This window comes from Parasteatoda tepidariorum, chromosome 5 (assembly GCF_982258835.1).
Source record: "Parasteatoda tepidariorum strain Cologne lab strain chromosome 5, Ptep-v5.0, whole genome shotgun sequence".
Classification (NCBI taxonomy): domain Eukaryota; kingdom Metazoa; phylum Arthropoda; class Arachnida; order Araneae; family Theridiidae; genus Parasteatoda; species Parasteatoda tepidariorum.
In genome coordinates this window covers 29,963,208-29,983,791 of record NC_141759.1, presented here as the reverse complement: position 1 = coordinate 29,983,791, position 20,584 = coordinate 29,963,208, and the positions used below count along the sequence as shown (strand labels likewise).

The 20,584-nt window shown below is 29.9% G+C and overlaps 2 protein-coding genes across 2 annotated transcripts; both read left to right on the top strand.

Annotated features, from left to right (window-relative positions):
- Window positions 1-3,123: 3,123 nt before the first annotated feature.
- LOC107445235 (glutamate [NMDA] receptor subunit 1-like) lies at window positions 3,124-4,582 on the top strand. The gene has a single exon (XM_016059583.4). The coding sequence runs from the start codon at window positions 3,343-3,345 to the stop codon at window positions 4,567-4,569; it is 1,227 nt and encodes a 408-aa protein (XP_015915069.3). The 5' UTR covers window positions 3,124-3,342; the 3' UTR covers window positions 4,570-4,582.
- Window positions 4,583-11,746: 7,164 nt separating this feature from the next.
- On the top strand, window positions 11,747-12,955 carry LOC107445234 (uncharacterized). Its single transcript, XM_016059582.3, has one exon. The coding sequence runs from the start codon at window positions 11,747-11,749 to the stop codon at window positions 12,953-12,955; it is 1,209 nt and encodes a 402-aa protein (XP_015915068.3).
- The last annotated feature ends 7,629 nt before the right edge of the window (window positions 12,956-20,584 follow it).

Genomic DNA, 20,584 nt, shown 5'->3' with positions numbered 1-20,584 from the left:
TGCCTTTACCCTCTACTCAGTTGTATAACAATATACTACGATATTTTCCCCTTTCTTAATATTTTTCGTATTTACTTGTCACAAATATTTTTTTTTTTTTTAAATTTCCACAACGTTTTCTTTTAGATCTATGTTCAATGCAGTTTTTAGTTCCAGATAGTATCTTAACTTAAAAGTTTTTAATCTATTCGAAAATCCTGACGAGAACTAACAAACTTCATTCTCCTATGATTCTCCCCTCGCTAATGGGGAAAGCATGCGAAATGTTGCCATAGGTTTACTTGTGATAACGTAACCAAGTAAATTACAAATGATTCATTTTCAAGATTGTGCTACAAATTCACCAGGTAATGATTTTAGTTTGATAGAGCTCTAAGCGACAATAGTGCTAAAGTAATCTTTTTTAATCCTCATATTACCAAAACTATCGAGGGGCCTCCCTGGCCGAGCGGTATCGCCGGTCCAAACGCTCTGTTAAGCGTGGAGGTAGCGGGTTCGAATCCCGCCGTAACCCTGGATGTATTCTTTGTGATGTCTTTCTCTGAATTGTTCTATCTGTATTTTCTACTTGACAATGACTTATAAGCCTATATATTGAGCACACAAGTCAGCAAATGCATGTAATTTCAATAAAATCAATCAATCAAAACTATCGACTTTTTTCCAACTATGGCATTCTTGTTAATTCTGTGAGAAATGCCTTCCATGCATATGTTATACCGAAAACAATTTTACCAGTGACAACCACCATGCCTTCTCTAAAAACACCAAATTTAAAGTAAATAGGTTTAAAATTGCGGATTTATATATGAAACAAACAAATATTCTGTTTTATATAGATAATTTACTAAGTTTTTCTTCAAAAAGAAAAAAAAAAGTGCTTTGAAAGCAAATTACGATTTCTAACAACGACTTTTTTTTTGCCCTTTAAATTATTTTTAAAAAAAAAATATTTATAATTGTTTAGATCGATGGAATGGTATCTAAATGAAAAAAATAATAATTAAAATATGAGCTATTGAAATTAATACTTTTTCTTTGGATTTCTATTTCTTTTGGAGAGATTCTTGCCCCATTTTTCTATTGTCCTTTAAAAAAACGGTTCTTTTCTACCAAAAAAAAAAAAAGAAATATATGGTAAGGCGATTGTTTTATAATTAAGATCTATTTTGTAGATTCAAGATAACTCTGTTAAGGAGCTATTTTCAAGCTTAAGGAGCTAGCTAGAAATTCAGAAATCTTCACTTAAGTTATGCCTTGAAGATGATGTGTGTACGGGCTTAATGTTCTAGAAAGTTTTATTAATGTGATTTGTGTTTACATTTACACGTAATTTTACCATTCATTAGAGTTGTTTGTAATTTATTAATTCTACAAGGTCGTCATCCTAAAACAAATTTAAGAAAATTAATATCAACATAAATAAAGTGTAAAGTTTGTCATGCTTTGAGTATTATTCCGTATTCGGCTATAATAGTGTGAAATATCGCTGTTTGTTATTTTTTGGATGTAATCATATTATGCTTGCGGGGTCTTCCGAATTCATTTGTTATTGGTTTCGTTAAAATTAAATTGAAAAATCCTGTTATATTACAAACATTGCAATGGTGCGTGTTTTCAAGCTTAGGCGTAAAAATAAATCGAAAGTAATAACTCGAAAGTCTTACGATGAATTCTGTGCTTAGCTTTACACGGTCAATGATCGACTAAGAGCCGTGATGGTCCAGGGGACAGAGCATTCGCCTTCCAACTAGGTTAACCGGGTTCGAATCCTAGCGATGTGTGGTAGATACGAATTCCGCATCCGGCTTGCACAGACCACAGTGCTGGCGAAAAATATTCCCAGAGGTAGACGGATCATGGGTTAGAGTCCGATTTCCATCAAGCTAACCATGGGAGGTTTTCGTGGTTTTTCATTCCACGTAACGCGAATGCAGATTAGTTCCATCAAAATGTCCTCTACGAAGGCAAATTTCTCATAATACTTGATGCGGGAGTTGCCTTTTGAACATTTGTAGTCGTAAACCCCCCCAAAAAAATAGTGCGTGGAGTCCCTCCGCGTGGAAGAAGTTAAACTTCGCAACCTGCGACGTTAATTGTAGAAGAATCAGCAGTCGTAGAAGGATCGCTAGTTCTATTCAACGACTCTTTTTCCTGCTCCGCTCGCTTCCGTGCTCTGTAATCACGGTAATATTGTGCATTTTTCCCTCTTGAACCAGTGGAAGTGCTTGTGGTTGCCTCATCGTCTCGCCATGGAAAATGTATTTGTATTAATAATATATGTGAATGCGTCATAATGTAATTTCAGAAGAGAAACAATCAATTGATATTCACAAGAGACGTACCTTGACACAACCTTAAATCAGTCGCATTGTCCGTGGGATTGTTTTCACTCATTTTTTACAATTGTTATCCACTAAATTTGAGAATAAAAAATACTATATTAAATTATGTGTGCAAACTAAAAAAATATTTATAGAAAAACAATACTTTTATGCTAGTGAGAACCAAAACAATATGGAAATGAATGAGGGAAAACTGGATCCTACCACGTGATTTCCCGGCCAATAAAAATGTAGCGTTAAACGTTTAACGCAACCTTGTTGGAAGTCGCATACGAAGTATCACTTCAAAAAACTTAGTAGCCATTAACGAGAAAGTTGCAATATTTTTTAACAATTAACTAATGCTTGATGTGCGTCATAGAAAACCTATGCGATTTAACTAAGCGATACAATGCAAATTTAAAAAATTTTCTGATGAGACACGATACTTATGCCATATTAGTGTTTGTTTTATAGAGATAGGTATTCTAGTGACTGCATTTGTTTCTAAAAGAATATATTTACATTAAAAGCGTAAATATTTACAGAGCGCATGAGGCAAAGTTAACCTTTTTTTTTTAAATAAAATTCAGCAGTAGGAGCTGAAAACATTATTTACCGAATTTTTGTTTCGAAAAGTCCATTAAGTTAATTACGCTAACTGCACGTTTAATGATCTTGTTACGATTACTCATTTGCAAAATATTATTCCGTACGAAATTCACGAGATGATGTGAATTAAAATTTATTTACTATTACTTTAATCATTGTCCAACCATTACTTATGATGTAACAAACAAATCCAATGTAAATACGTAATCCCCTCTTTATCCATATTCATTTTGCAAATTTTCTTATTTGTAAATACTTGGACATTACTTTGATTGATGGGATTTCCATGCAAAAATCTGTCGGTGGAAAAGTTTTTTGTTTATTTGAATATCTTTAAAAAGCTATTTTTTTGCGAGATAAAAATCGTAAATTAGTTTGAATACTGAAAGAGCTATTTTTTGAAAAAATGTCCTCTGTGAAAGATATCAAAATAGCTGTTATTCCGAAGTTTAATATTTTTGACGCGAAACGAGATGCTAATGGAACTATTTTAGAAATAGGTGGTTATGAGAGCAAAGTTCTACCCCTTTTATCTCGAGCTTTGAATTGCAAACTACAAGTCGTTATTCCTGAAGACGAGCAATGGGGATCGGAATTAGGGAATGGCAACTGGACCGGAGCTATGGGCATGCTGCAACGAAATGAAGCTGATTTAGCTTTATCCAGAATAACCATCACGTATGAAAGAGCCCAAGTTGGATGGCCTTCTTTTCCATACGATTTTCAAAATATTGTGTTTGTTACCAGGCTACCGAGTGTAACTTCTACAAAAATGTCATTCCTTTACCCATTCGATCCTAAACTGTGGTTTATCGTCTTGGCTGTTTACATTTTAATGCCCGTTCTGTGCCGGTTTCTTCTTAAGTATAGATATCCATGGCATGATAATGTCTTCAATGTCGTGCAACTTGTTCTGCACCAGTCACCGGATTACTCAAAAGTTTCCAGCTACGGTGGTAGGCTTCTTATTTTTTCGTTTATTGCTGGATCTACTATACTTTCCATGGGCTACAACTCTGTTATTTTGTCCGTTTTGACTGTTCCACCAAAACAGCCTGGATTAGAGACGATTTCGCAGTTGGCGAAGGCTGTTGAAAACGGAGCCATCAAAGCCTTCGCCACAAAAGGTTCATTTATTGTGCAGTACCTATTAAGTAGCAATATTGATTCAGTTCGATATATTGGTGAAACAGCTAAAGCTAATGCCTGGGAAATCGCTGCTAACGATGCTATGACCAGAAAGGTTCTTTTTGATGACGGTGACGCTTTCGTAACGCCAGATTATTACGTTAAATCACGTTGGGGGCCTCAACTTTTATTTTCAAAAGAGAGTTTTGGATTTATGTATGTTGCTATATTTGCTAACAAGAACTTTTGCTGTAAGAGTGAACTTGATATGTTTGTTCAACGTTTATTTGCGGCAGGAATTTATAACAAAATAATGGGTGACTTTTCCTTCCGTTTGCAGCTTAAACAGCAGTCTTCTGTTAACAGAAATGATAATGATATAATGACTTTGACTTTTTGGAAATTGTCAGAAGCATTTATTGTCTTAGGTATTGGACTTTCGGTTTCATTCATTGTATGGATATGTGAATTACTCTTTGAAAAGTTTGGTTTTCGGACTATGTAAAGAAATATATTTGTGTAAAGAAAAATAACTGCGTTTAAAAGAAATGAATATTTTTTATAAACACAACTATAACAAATTAAATTTATTTATACTTATGTTTTATTTGCTTAAAGTTCACTTACATATTTCTAACAATATAAGTAAAAGAACAGCCCGAGTGGGCCAGTTCGTCATGAAGGTTAAAATTCCACAATTTCATGACCAACGGCATGATTGAGACAATGTGGTCAGCATTGCACACAGACCGTATTTACTTGCCAGACAAGCTGGTACCCATCGCTCTGCAGCGAGGTGGGCTTTATACCGCCATTGAGAAACGAACCCCAGTTCTTCACAATGACATTTCAATGCCTTAACCACTGAGCCATTGCGGCTCTGTTTCTAACAATTTAAACATCTATTTTAACGATCGGTGTAGCAAACAATTTATGTGGCAGGCATTATATATATATATATATATATATATATATATATATATATATATATATATATATATATATATATATATATATATATATATATATATATATATATATATATATATATATATATATATATATATATATATAAAGCTTCCTAACTCTCCCTGGACTAGGTTGTATACCCTTTTCCATGGTGGTTACAGCGTGGATTCTACATACAAATGGCTTGGCTCTACAACATCAAGGTTCGTGCTGCTTTGGAACGATTACTTACTCACGGCCACCGCGGCCTCTCAGTTTCGTGATACGTTTACGACTGACAACGAGTCAGACTTCTCGCTTACGGAACATTATATATATATATCACTCTCCGCCGCAGTTTCGTATTTCTTAGTGACGTAACATGGGCCTAAAAATGTTAAATTACTCAAAAAGCAAAATATTCTCAAGAGAGCAAAAATTAATCAAAAGAAATAAGCAAAATATCATAACTTATGTCTTTCAGTTTACTATTAAGTGTAAAATTACAGTTAGGTCTAAAAATCTATTTTAAACATGCATTGTTAATGTTGTTTTATGGTAGTTTTTACGATTGGAGAACTGAATTATATTGAATTAAATGTTAATTGATTTTTGCTTTTTTAGGTGCACGTTCCATCACTGTATATAAAAGGGGAAATTGTATTGTAACGCTGATCGATTATCATGGATATAGTTCGTTCGCCAGGAGTTGGCACTTGACTCCACTAACATCACGTGATATCCGACTATACTATTTCGCTATTTTTGAGAGAAGGACGCGAACAATCTTGAACAAGGTTGCTATATGGCTGTCGTATGACAAAAATATTTATTTCGCAATCTTAATGTGCATTTTCTTAACATTAAATATTTCACAAATTTGACATTTCTCTCTTTTGAGTGAATAGTTTGTCCTTTTCGAGACATTTTGCTGAGAAAATAGTAGTTTTTAAATTTAAAATATATTTAATTAGCTAGAGTAACGAAAGATATAGTAGAATTCACTGTTTGCGTTCGGCACGCATTAAGGGTTGTCTCAATTTCAAGCGCGGAAATATTTCTCCTCTTACTCTCGTGCTGAAATGAACTCAGCGTCCGAGGAGGTGGAGCCAAGTGTCAACTCCTGGTGAACGAACTATAGTTTATCAAACAAATATGAAACAGCATCGCTTATAATATCATCTAAAAAATAATATTTTTTTTTTAAAAAGTGCTGTAATAGATTTGGTTGGGAAGTTTTAGTACATTTTAGGAGAATTTGTTCTGATTTCTGAATAAGAGAAACAGCACAATTGCTTTAAATCTTTGCTCGGCTCCATCTTACTAATCAGAAACTCTCACAGCATTCTTCTTAAATTAACACAGAATATTCGGAAATCTTACATCAGTTTAATGTTTATAAATAATATAACCTAACTTTTCTTACTGTCGTTTATTTTATTACCGCCGTCATTGAACAGCTGACCCAATTTTGAATTTACGTCAACCTATGTTCAACTCTATAGTCCAGCAATTTTGAACTCTTTCCAGAGGACAAGGAAGTTCCTGGATCAAGTATTGAGAGAAGATGGAAGTGAATTTTTGATGGAACTATCCCACCTTTGCGAACCACGAAAACCTCCCTCGGTTAATCTGATTCATGCTTGTTTATTTCTTCTTAAACATTAAAATTTTCAACAAAATCACAGAACATTTATACGATAGGCGTAACAAAACAAAAAGAAACAATTACACAAACAATAACAAAATATACAATTATTTTAGCTTCATGTAAGATCATTTTGTTTATCGTAATGAAAGATTGCCTAGATTGGAAAAGCACTTGGAGAAAAAATTACCCAAGGAATACAGATTGCGAAATTCAATAAGAAGAATTAAATGAGAAGTAATTCCACTTGTTGAAGGGAATTACAAGAATTCAAATTGGAAAAGATTTTGGTCCTGTTTGACGATTATTATTGTTAAGTTTTTTATCTTTATTTTCAAAAATTTAACTATGAATGTTAAGATTCATGTCCGACAACATACAATCTCCCTCTCTTTTGCTTCGTCCTTTTCTCGAGCGCGAGCTTATATAAAATAAAGATCTCGCCAATGGAAAAATGTGCTTTTTACATCAACAGATAAACTGTCAATATTGAAAGCGAAACAATCTGAAAAAGATCACGAAAAAACACTTAAACTTGTAATAGTTATGGAATAAATGGAAAATATGAAGAAAAAAAAACTATCGCTAAAATAATAAAAATAATAAAATAATCATGATGGCTTTATTACAATCACTGGTTACCCATTGGTCAAATGCTTTTTTTTTTTCTAGTTTGACTTCGATAAACGACGCAACATTTTCTAGTTTGACTGCGATAAACGACGCAACATTTTCTAGTTTGACTACGATAAACGACGCAACATTTCAAATTATGGGTTGCAAAAACTGTCTCAATTGATGTTCATCTTCGGATTAGTTTCAAATCCTGAATATATACGCGTTTCAAGATCGCGTTTCAAGATACGCGTTTCAAGATAAGTTAATAATAAAAAGAATATAAAAATACTTTAAATTATTATTATGTAAATACATTAAGTATGACTGCTGGTGAAAGTAAAATAAAATAATTCTAAGAAAAATATCAAGCAGCAGCTGTCGCCATAGCAACGCATTCAATGAAAATGCACTGTTTACTATTACTCCTGAACACAGTTGAAAAGTGTGATGACGTCAAAATAAAGTGCATACGCCATAGAACCCAAAGCAAGATCCATTTTACCAATGGATAAAAATGTTCCTATAAGCGCACCGAATCAGCGAAAACTCTAGTTGCATATCAGCAATCAGTAGACCAAGATTCAGCGAACTACAAGTTTAACAGTTATTATTCTCGAACGAATAACCGAATCACAATTTTTTTTATTCCATCGAACTCCTTGTACATTTTTCTACTTATCTTCGTAATTTCAAATTTCTATGTCTCATAGGTTTCGAGCAGCAAAGCTAAATGTAACGTAAAAAAACACTTAATATTATTATAACTTTCAAATGAATTAAAATTTCAAAAGAATAAAAAAACAGCATGCCAAATTTTAATTCTGTAGTTGCATTTTTGCGACCTGTAGAGCGGCCCGCATGGTATTTTTTCCTACTAGTTAAACAGCTAATAATTTTCGAACAAATTATCGAATGTTAATTTTTCGTTATTTCTACGTAGTTCTCGATTACCTTTCTACACACCACAGTAATTTCAAATTTCTAAATTATATAAGTTTTGAGTAGGGGAGAATGGGGTCAATTGTAACAGGGTACGATTGTAACAGAACCAAAATTTCGAGTGTCGGGTTCTAGATTTGGTAACCTAGGTGGCGCACAAGGTGTATTTAATAAATCTACATGTACACCCCTGCTGGCAACCATTTTTATGTACTTTTGAAAGAGTTACATCACAAAAGACATTTTCACGCTACGTAAGTACTTTTTTTGGTATTAGAATATTATATTGAAACAAAGTAGTTTTGTTTAAACAAATAAAAATTATTAACCGAATATGTAAGTGGACACCTTAATTAAATTTAAAAAAAAAACGGTTAGTTTGGTTAATTAACTAGCATTGTTTTTAACAAATGAAGCTGAAATGGCATCTTGGGGACAATTGTAACAATAAGTAAAGGGACGATTGTAACAGCTGAAAATAAATAATCTTATGTTTACAAACCATTACTTAACTTTTTAAGAACCACCAATAGTTTCCTATATCATTATGTTGCATGTGCATTATTTTACTTGTCACCTTTAACAGCATAAATTAAAATTTTTAACCCCTTAAAGTTAAAAGTTTAACCCTTTAGGTCTTTGCTCATTATTATTTTTACTCCTAAAATATCACTACTATTTTGATCAATAAAAAATGTGTCACAACTATTATAATATGTATAATTAACTATGTTTTAGTTCAATTTATGAACTGTTACAATTGACCCCGTAAGTGGGGACAATTGTAACAAGTGCACGACTGTCAAAAATTGTTAATAACTAATATAATAACATTTAAAATAAGGTATTTTTTTTCTAGTAGAGGATAGTCTACTTTACTCGTTTGTTAATTAATACTAATAATATATTGGATTTTTGTTAGTTAAAATAGTTAAGTAAAAAATGTTACAATTGATCCCACTCTCCCCTAGCAATACAAAATGTAACGTTTAGTTGAACACCCAAAACAGCTGCGGCCCTTGCGATATATCAATGTATAGAGATTCTTTGTTATTTGTATGCTTTTTCTATTTTGATTGGTGTTAAAAATTAGGACCTTAGAACTAATAGTGTTATTAATTTATTATATTATAAAGTAATCGCGTATCTCTTAAGCAATTTTTTTTTCATCAGAAACATATTTAGTTTCTGTTTCACCATTATAAAATGCTAAAAAAAATATTTTTTTGCCTTTTGATACTAGATTATACTTGCCTTCATCCTAAATTTTATGAGCAACTGCATTCAGTCAGCAAATGCAGTTAAAAAGTTGAATACAAAAGAATTGTTCAAATTTTCCAATGCCACATTAAATATTAACCTTTTTTAATATTACATAGTTATGTCTTAAACGAAAAATATTTATTAAATTCTTAATGGTAACTAAAAATTTAAAAAAAAGAAAAGAATTCAAAACACAATTTTTGTGAACAGAGTTGTAAGGATAACTGAGCAAAATTATTAGATTTAAGTTTTGTTGTCTAACAGAATCAGAAACTAAATCTGTGTTAAATCACAAAAACTTTTTAGAATTTTTTGCCTACATAATTTTAAATTTTGCTGTAAAAATTTATTTATAGTCCAAAATTAAAGAGGTAACGAAGCAATCCTGAGGGTTGGTGAGCGAAGCGAATAGAGGTGGAACTTCCTGTTTTTATAAATATTTACTTTTATGGTTATTAAAAAATGCATTAATACTTACTTCCATAGCTTAGTATTGTTAGTCAATATTTATTTTTATACGGAAAGAGCGAAAAATCAAAAAGCTTACAAGGGTATGCCAATGTAAAAGACTTAACTGTAAAAAAATATTGGTATTTTTTTTAAAGTGAAACTTCTAATACGACTTCCAACACGGTTGCGTTAAACGTTAACTACCATTGATGCAGTTTTTGCAAGAAATATTGAAAAAATAGAACTCAAACATTTTGTATCTTACTTTAGTTATCATAATCCTATTGTAAATGCTATAGATTTGGATATTTCTTCACTCGAAAATGATAATTAAAAGATGCGATCAATTGTGAATTGTAAGCAATGTTAATAAAGTTTGTCTTAGAGAAACAATATGATTTTACTAAAAATCAATTCTACCCCTTCCTATTTTCATTTCCACATTACATTTCTTCCGCGCAGAGGGACATCACGCGCTATTTTTTTTTTCTTGAAAAATAAACGGATTTTTAAAAGATAGAGAGAAAAAAAGAAAAAAAAGAGAAAAAAAGAGAAAAAAAATTAATACATTCTTTGAGAAAAAAAATTAATAGATAAATTGGGTAAGTATCACTTTTATTTCATCTAGCCCATAAAATTATGGCCCATATGCTAATCTCGTCATTTATAAATTTTTTGGTAGTAGAAATCCTTTTAATAAAAAACAAACTCCAAACTCTTACAAATCTTAGATTTGGGACAAGAGAAACTATTTTTTAAAATTTTTCTGGTGTTTTTTTTTCTCCAAAAAATACACACAGTTCGCAATTGGCGAACGAAGCGAGTTTGAATTGCGAAGCAATCCAAGAGGTAAACAGTTTCGGGGTTTTTGAGCAAAAATAGTTTGATCTGCTTTTTTAAATCTGACTTATTTAAAATGAATGCATTAGATATCGATATTTTGGATGTCACTTTTTTACAAATTGAAACTGTAACGAAACAAATTTGAATTAAAAATATAATAATAGTAATAATAAAATATATAGCTTCTATTTTGATAATTTTTTTGTTGTATAGTTACTTACAATGAAAACCCTTTTTGTTAAATAAAAAATATTGATCCCTTCGTAATCCTGCTTAGAGTGGAGCTTTACAAATATGTAAACAGCAAAGATACAATTATGTAAACTGTAAATTTCTGATTTTAAAAGCTGAACAGTAAACAAGAACATAACGTGACAGCTATTTACGTTTGATTTAGGGGAACTTAAATAACTTAGAATTTTGTTTACAAAATGTCTTTTAGATTAAATGCGTCAGTGTTTTTACTACTTGAATCGTATTAGTACAGGAAAATGAACATTTTTTAAAACAAAAAATCCCACTTAATATGATTAAAATTGTAACAATATTTTTTTTGCCCTTAGCAAATGGAATAAATAATAATCTTATCCAGTTAATAATCTTAATCACACAATTTAGGAAAATATATTACTTATCACTCGAATTTTTTCCTAATGTATTAGTCAACGAAACGCTTTAGAAACATAAAAATAAGCACTACATTTAATTACATGTTTAAATGCTTTTTTGCACCCTTAAAGTACTTTTTGACCTAAAACGGAAATGGAACGCATTGCATAAACTCGAAAGATTTGCAAACGTCTTTGTTAAAAACTTTCGATTCCGGTAAAAAATTTTGAAATATATTTCGAAATGAGCTCTTGTTAAAAGATTCAAAGCTTTTATTTTCGAATCGTATTTTCATAACAGGAACAGTGAATCTAGATAATTATTTACAATAGAACTATAAAATATCAAATAAAGAAAATTGAAGATGTCTGTACCGAGAACTTTCAGATTTGCTGTCGTGCCCAAATTCAGCATTTTCGAAGTCAAAAGGGATGAAGATGGTAACTTTATACACATAGACGGTTACGAAAACAAAGTTTTGATTCTCCTATCTAAAGCCTTAAACTACAAATTTCGTATAGTAATGCCACGGGACGAGCAATGGGGTGCTCCACTAGGAAATGGAAGCTGGTCCGGAGCTGTTGGCATGTTACAAAGAGATGAAGCTGATTTAGCAATGAGCCGGATAACAATCACATATGAAAGAGCTGAAGTCGCATGGGCCTCATTTCCCTACCATTTTCAAAACATAATATTTGCTACCAAATTACCCACAGTTCATGCTACAAAAATGGCCTACCTGCATCCTTTTACGCCAAGCTTATGGTTTATAGTTTTGGCGTTTTTCATTTTAATGCCAGTTGTGTTACGCTTGCTGCTTAAAAGACGCATTTCTTGGCAAGTCCACGCATTCAATTCTGTGAAATTGCTTTTGCATCAGTACGCTCAGTATAAACGAGTATTTGCCTCTACGGATAGGCTCCTTTTGCTGACGTTTTATGTTGGCGTGTTTTTGCTTTCAATGGGGTACAATTCAGTAATTTTATCAGTTCTTGCTGTACCTCCCAAGTTGTACGGTATTGAAACAATATCTCAATTAGCAGAAACAGTTAAAAAGGGAGAGATTAAGACCACGATGCCGAGGGGTTCGTTTGTTTTGCAATACTTACTTGATAGTAAAATAAGTTCTGCTCGATACTTAGGAGAGATGAGTCGTGATAATGATTGGGAGATAGAACCTTCAGACGCAAAAATAAAAAAGGCCATGATGGAAGATGGTTATGCTTTTATAACAACTGATTTTTATGTAAAAACTAGATGGCCCACCAAACTTCTGTTTTCTAAAGAGAACTTTGGTTTTAATTACGTTGCCATATTCGCAAAGAAAGATTTCTGTTGCAAAAGTGAAATTGACATGTTTGTTCAACGATTGTTAGCTGCTGGACTGTATGAAAAAATTGTGTCTGACTTTTCCTTTCGGTTAAGACTTAAATCACCTCCGATGCAGGAAGATGAAGTTAATTTAACACTGACGATGTGGGAATTGTCAGAAGCTTTTAGTATATTGATTTTCGGACTTTCATTATCGGTCATAGTGTGGATTTTCGAATGGCTTTACATGACACTGAAGTAATGTATTACTGTAAATTGTCAGAAAATAATAACTGATGATTTCTATTTTCTCAAAAATGATGTGGATTTAATTATCCTGCCACATTTACAAATAAATGTTATTGTTGCAAAACTGAAATGTTCAACGATTATTGGAATGACTGTTGGATTATATGAAAATTTTTTGTCTGACTTTTCTTTTCAGTTGTGGTTTAAATCACCTTCGATGCAAGGAGATGAAGTTAATTTAACATTGACAATGTTATAATTATCAGAAGCTTTTCGTATACTGATATTCGGACATTTATTATCTGCCGTAGAGTGTATTTTTGAATGATTTTACAGAAAAAAAATTTATTTTTAGGAAATAATTTTCGATGGTTCGTTAGAGTCTTCATGAATGATTTCAAGTTTCAAGCATAACATTTGGAATACAAATATATTATCTGATAAATTATAATTAATTATATCATTAGTTAATGATTAGTTATAATTATTTTAAGATTCATATATTATAATGATTATAACAAAAATTTAAAATTGAATGGGTGAAATATACTCATCATTTTTCTTTGGAAATTGTAGAATCACATTGATTTGTAGTGAAATTGAAGATCTTGAGGTAAAAGAGTGATAACCCATATAGTATTCTGCATATTTTTACAATAAATGTTTGAATTTGTACATTTGAGAAGAATACTGAAAAAGTATATTTTTCCGTAATAGATACACAGAGAAAAAACAATAAAATAAGGTTTTACTACCCTGTTGTTCGGTAGCAAATGGAGTAAAATTTAATAATTTTACAATGATACCTGAGAGTATGGCATAAAAATTATTAATTTGGTTAAATTTACTCTTCAGTTTTGTATTTTTACTAAATATGTGGTAATAAGAACTATAATTTCAAAAATTAAAGTGTTTGGTAAACAGTTATCATATGAACGAAAACAATTACCAAATGAATGGTTTATAAATACGTATATTTTGGTGTTTAGAACCAGAATTATGTTTTTTCTTCTTTTTACTAGAATTGTTTGACAAACCATTACCATATGAACGGAAAACGTCACAATATGAATGGTTTAAATACCATAAATTGCAATTTTCCTTACAAAAACAAATTTTTTATTTTTTTGTTACCAAATTCGTCTTTACTTAACCAGAATTTGTTTCACCGTGTATTTTTAGTAACCTAGTCAAGAATGACATTTAAAAATATATATATACATAGGGTCACAAATAAATATTTAATTATTGAATTACACTCGAAAACAATATCGAAATCTAACGTATCACTACTGAAGAAGGCGCTACTAAAACCATCAAAACCTGTTTAATTTACAGAGGAAATAGAAAGAAATTTGCGAGAAATACCTCAGGTTTTATAATCTGGTTTTTAATATTTTCTCAAAATTTAAGATACTTGTGATTTAATGCATTTCAATAGCGTTTTTTTCCTGGTTTAAAGATTAAGGTATGATCTCTTTTATTGTGTCGAATTCTTTTATTTCATTTTCGAATAGAATATAAAAAAATTCGATTGCAGGAAAGGTCATTATAGAATATCCTTTAAATAATTATCGAGACATGCATTCTATAGTGAAGTAACAAATTTATATATATTTTTTTTATGTGTAGAAAAATTCATCATTAAGCCCATGGAATTGAACTGAAAAATAAAATGTCAAGGGCGGGGGAGTATAAACTTTCTTTTCTGAATTTCAAACGTTGTTTTTCTGAGACGTGATTGCTTTTTTGAAGTTTACGAACGAAATGAAGTGAAATCAGTGAAGTGAGACAGAAATTTGGAAAAAGAAAGAAAATAACGGAAAAAGAAAGGTATTTTTCTGTCCAAGACTTCCTTATTGAATTTTAACTTGTAGCTTGAGAATATTATTACAAAACTACTTTTAAATATATGGAATGCGCATTTTTAAACATATATGTATTTCGAAGATATAAATTTATTTTCGCATTCATTACTCCTGCACAATATATATATATATATATATATATATATATATATATATATATATATATATATATACAGTGCAGAACCCGTTATCCGGAAATCAGAAAACCGGAAAACCAAAAAACCGGAACGAAATTCGATAAATTTTCCCGCCATTTTAAAAAAAAATTTTCTTTCCTCATAAGATTTTAGGATTTTTCGTTCTTTTTTGAAAGATGTTTACCTTACTATCATTTTGGAAATAATCATTAGTGTATTACTCCATCGTTTTTTCTTCTTTTTCAGATTATTTCCAAAAAAAAAATTTTTTTTAGTTGGGTTTAACATTAAAAAAACGGCTTTTTGTAGCGATTCAGAAAACCGGAAAAATCAGTTATCCGGAATAGCGATGGTCCCGATCGTTCCGGATAATCGGTTCCCTACTGTATATATATATATATATATATATATATATATATATATATATATATATATATATATATATATATATATATATATATATATATATATATAAATATATATATATATATATATATATATATATATATATATATATATATATATATATATATATATATATATATATATATATATATATATATATATATAATAACAGGGCTAATTCCCTTTTATCATTGGTGTATTCATCTTTAGAAATGCAGTCAAAAGCCATAATAAGTTATCAAAAGGTTTATTAAAATTTATGCTGGTGGTTATAACAGTTCACATCTCCACTCCACAAGGGAGGGGGTGAGGACAAGACTCCGGATGGTTCCGACAGATGTTTATTGGAACACGTTATTCAGCAAGAGACATGCGGAAACAATCGTTCCCGCATTAAATACTTACAGATATTGATGTAATTAGGTTCCAGTCGTACAAACCATTGTAACTCTAAGCATTATGGAAAAATCATTCAATGCCTCCTAATATGGAAGTGAAAGAGGAGCAAGATTCTAAAAATAAATATTCCTTTGAAATATAAATCTAATTATGATTCAATGGTATGTTTTCGGCCTTGAATTCCCAAAATAGAATATCTCTACGCTTACTCTTTAACAAAGACATTTTATGAAAGCGAAAGAGTTTTAATTCTTTTATTAATACAAAAGTATTTTTTTTGTATTATATATATATATATATATATATATTATATATATATATATATATATATATATATATATATATATATATATATATATATATATATATATATATATATATATATATATATATATATATATATATATATATATATATATATATATATATATATATATATATATATATATATATATATATGTGTGTGTGTGTGTGTGTGTGTGTTACGGAGAATAACCCAAATCAAGAGAATGTCAACTTTCACCGATGAATATCAACAATCACATAATCGCTTTGGTCAGTGTCCAAAATATTAGTTATATCCAATTTTATATTAATTCATTCATTGATATATCAATATTATTCGATATTTTAATATCTGATGAGGATATGTTAGGAGAAACATCTGTGTTTGGACTGTCAGTTCAATGCATACTGGGAACTTAACTTTAAAAAAAAAATTATGTAGGACAAAACGGGCAAATGTATACCGGGCAGTGGCACTGAACTTTAAAACTTCAGAGTGAAGAATACCGACAAGTGCATAACGGATAATGGCATTTAACTAACATTTTATCTTTCGGACAAACCAAATTATTTACCAAAGCGACTATGTGATTGTCAACATTCACCAGTGAAAGTCAATAACCACCGATTTCGGTCATTTACAGTAATATTTATATATATATATATATATATATATATATATATATATATATATATATATATGCACTATATATATATATACATATGCTATATATATATATATATATATATATATATATATATATATATATATATATATATATATATATATATATATATTCGTTTTTGCGAAACTAAACAGATAATATGAGCATATAATGAGAAACATTTAATTTAGTTTTATAATTGTCAGTTACGTGAATGGTACGACTTTTTGAAATTATAGTGATAGCTAGGACGAGAGGCTATCTACAGCATTTATTCAATAATTTTGCTTTATACATTTTTTAAATTTTCTTTTTTTCCTTTGTATATCACTCTCGCATAAAAAGCCCGTCAATTGTACATGTCATAGACCTATTGGAAAATCCAGCTTTTGTCAATTGTCGCTATCGTTTTACAATGCCTCAGGCTAATTAGTCTTCTGCTTTAATAAGGCTTATAATCTCCTGCATTAATAAGGCTAATAATCAGGCTAATAATCTCCTGCATTTCTCTAATTTGTCTAATATTTTTTCAGAGTTATTGTAATCCACTTATGTGCCTTTTAACTTATTTGGACGTAATTGAATAATTATAAAATAATGAAGAATATAAAGTGTTGATTTTTTATTTATGTGATACGACTTTTTGAAATTAAAGTGAAGCTGAGACAATATGTCAAAAATATATATATATATTTTTTTTTAAAAAAGAAGAAATATTTTTTTTCCGTGTAATATATGATTGTCTCATTAGTATTTCTTCAATTATATATGTGTAGGATGATTTTTATTTTATTTTATTTTGTAACCGTCATTGTACAGCCGGCCCAATGTTTTCGATTCACGTCTTCAAATGTTCAACTCCGTCTGAACCCAATCCAGAAAACAAGGGAATTCCTGGATCAAGTATTGGCCTTCGAGGAGGACTTTTTTTGATGGAACTAACCCTCATTTGGGTTTCATGGAGAGGGAAACCACGAAAACCTCCTACGGTTATCTTGACCGCAAGGAGGCTCTAACCCATGATCCATCTACCATTGAGAATACTTTATGTCAGCACTGTGGGTGGTGCAAGCCGGATGCGGAATTCGTAAGGACCAGCCATCGCTGAGATTTGAACGCGAGACAGCCTCATTGAAGGGCGAACGCTTTATACCTTGAGTCACCACGACTTGCGGAGCCTGATTGGAAAAAACGGATCTTTTGAAATTTTCTCACTCGTTTTACAAAGCGTCTGATTATTTGGAATTATTTTTAGTATTTTTCTAATGTGTCTGATATTTTTAGATTTACTACGATCTGCATACGTACTTTTTGTCTTCATAAAAAATGCTTGAAAAAGAGCTTAATCAGCATGAATTTACTCTAAGCTTAAGGGAAACGAAGGAAATAAAAATATGATCACCGAAGCCGACGTCTTCAGGGGGTACCGGCCCCGGTAGCCATAAAACAAAACCTGTTCTATTGAGAGAGAGAGGGCAAATGCCTAAATTAGCTCCCTTTGTACCCCGGAGGTTTTGTATAGAAGTCCAGGAAAAAAAAACATGAAATACAGAACCAAGTTAGAAAAGAAACTCAAACAAAATCATCAAAAAATAAAAGTTTTTATTTTTTATAAAAACTTTCACGGGGTACTGAGGGAGTTAATTTAGGCATTTGCACCCTCTCTCAATAGAAAAGGTTTTGCTTTATGGCTACCGGGGCCGGTACCCCCTGAAGACGTCGGCTTCGGTGGTCATATTTTTATTTTTATTTCCTTCGTTTCCTTTATTGCTACATTTATTCTTTCTTTTCTTGAAATTTCTGCTGCTTTTAAACGCGTTTTTTTTCCAAAGAAGTTTTGTCAATTTAGAATTAAAAAGTTTTCGTATTCTTTTAGTATTTAGGTACTCTAAGCTTATTGCAGTGAGTATGGCCTTATGTTACTCTTCGAACGTTTTCAGGACTGACTAAACCTTGTCATGATGTGCTAAGATTTAACTTTATATAAGAATATAAAATCACTTAGTCATGATTATTTTTACATTTTAATGAAATTTCTAACTGTTTTTAAATTAAATATTCCTTGAAAAATAAATAGTTATTGAAAATTTATTTTAACTGATATTCTTTTGCAATAAGTTAATTATTTTTATGGAACGCAATTAGTTAAGGGTAAATAATACCAGTATTAGATTTTTAAAAAAACATCTTTATAAAGTCGCATGTAAGGCGGCATTCTTTCTTTAAAATTTAATATTACTAGATAAAAAATAATATTGCATTTTAATTACAGATAATTATATATTTTAAATTATTTTGGTAAAAGCTAGCAAGAACTTCTTTTTATTCCATTCAAATAAACGAAAATGAGAACGAAAAAAAATGATTTTAAGTTATTAGAATATAATATTAAAAATGCAAATGTTACTTTAATGTTTATTCCATAAACTCCAAACTGAGTTGCCTAGCCATAAATATTTAAACGTAAAGAATGCATTTATCGCCGACATTTTCTGAAATACTCATCAACGTTCATGTATTCAATGATTTACTTAGTAATAATTTTTACTCGACATTCCTTCAAAGATTAAATGCTTCAATATTTCTCGATAAACCTTTTTTTTTTATTCTCGATAAGAATATTTTCTTCTCTCCCAGTAAGCCCCAAGTTTATCGAATAAGAAGAGATTTTGAGTTTACTCTTAATAGACCTGTCTATCAAATTTTCGCCCAAGGTTTGCACAAGGTGTCAGACGATAATTCATTTCAAGCTGCTGTAAATCGTTTTCATATTCGTTTATATTCTAAATCATTTATTCATACACTGTTTATAAGTTGTATAAATCCTCAGATCATAAGAAAAATCTTCAAATACTCATTTTATTAATGAAGTTTTCAAGTAGTATAAATTCTCAGAAAATTTAAAGGGTAATGATAGAGAAAAAATTAAAAAAAAAAACGTTTGCGTGTAATAAAAAACATTCAAAAATAACAATAAACATTATAAAAAATTCAGATACACTCAATAATTAATGAAGTATTTAAGTTGTATTTATCCTTATACATTCACGTATATCCTTATACATTACGTATTCAAAATATAAACCTCAGGGAAATTGAAAAGTAATTACATACATTTAAAAAATATTAATGCAAAATTATAAAAAAAGTCATCAGTGTGTAATTTATTAATACAATTTTTAAACTGTATAAATTAGAAAAAATAAGCGTAATAAAAGTGAAAAATTAAGAAGCGATTGCATGTAATAGGAATATTAAGAAAATAACAGTAAAACTTTAAAAAGAAAAGAGACTCATTTGTTTATAAAATTAGTTTTTTTTTAATCTCCCTAAAATATGACTGTTATAATTTTCAAAAATTGAAAAGTTATTACTCACAATAAAAAAACACTAAAAAATAATAATAAATATATATTCTCTGATATTCAATTATTCATGCATTTTTTAGGTTGAATAAATCCTTAGAAAATGTGAACGCTATAGTATAGAAAAATTAAAAAGCGATTACATATTATAAAATATATAAAATATCAATTAAAATTATAAAAAATCCTCAGAAATTTATTTATTTATAAAAATTAAGCTCTATTAATCTTTATGAAATATAATCGCTAAAAGTTCCAAAAATTAAAAAACGATTACTCGCAATAAAAAAAAACACCAAAAAATAATAAAAAATATGAAAAAATCCTCAAATATTCATACCGTAATTTAAATTCTATAAACTCTCATCAAATATAAGTGTAATAATATAGAAAAATTGAAAAGCAATTTTATTTATAAAAAATATTTAAGAAAAATAATAAAAAATTATAAAAAACATTTCTCAGAATCTATATACATTATAAATAGAAAAATTGAAAATAAATTACATACATAATAA

Excerpts from the sequence above, each read along its gene's own strand:
- LOC107445235 (XM_016059583.4), top strand. The coding sequence starts at position 3,343 with ATGTCCTCTGTGAAAGATATCAAAATAGCTGTTATTCCGAAGTTTAAT.
- LOC107445234 (XM_016059582.3), top strand. The coding sequence starts at position 11,747 with ATGTCTGTACCGAGAACTTTCAGATTTGCTGTCGTGCCCAAATTCAGC.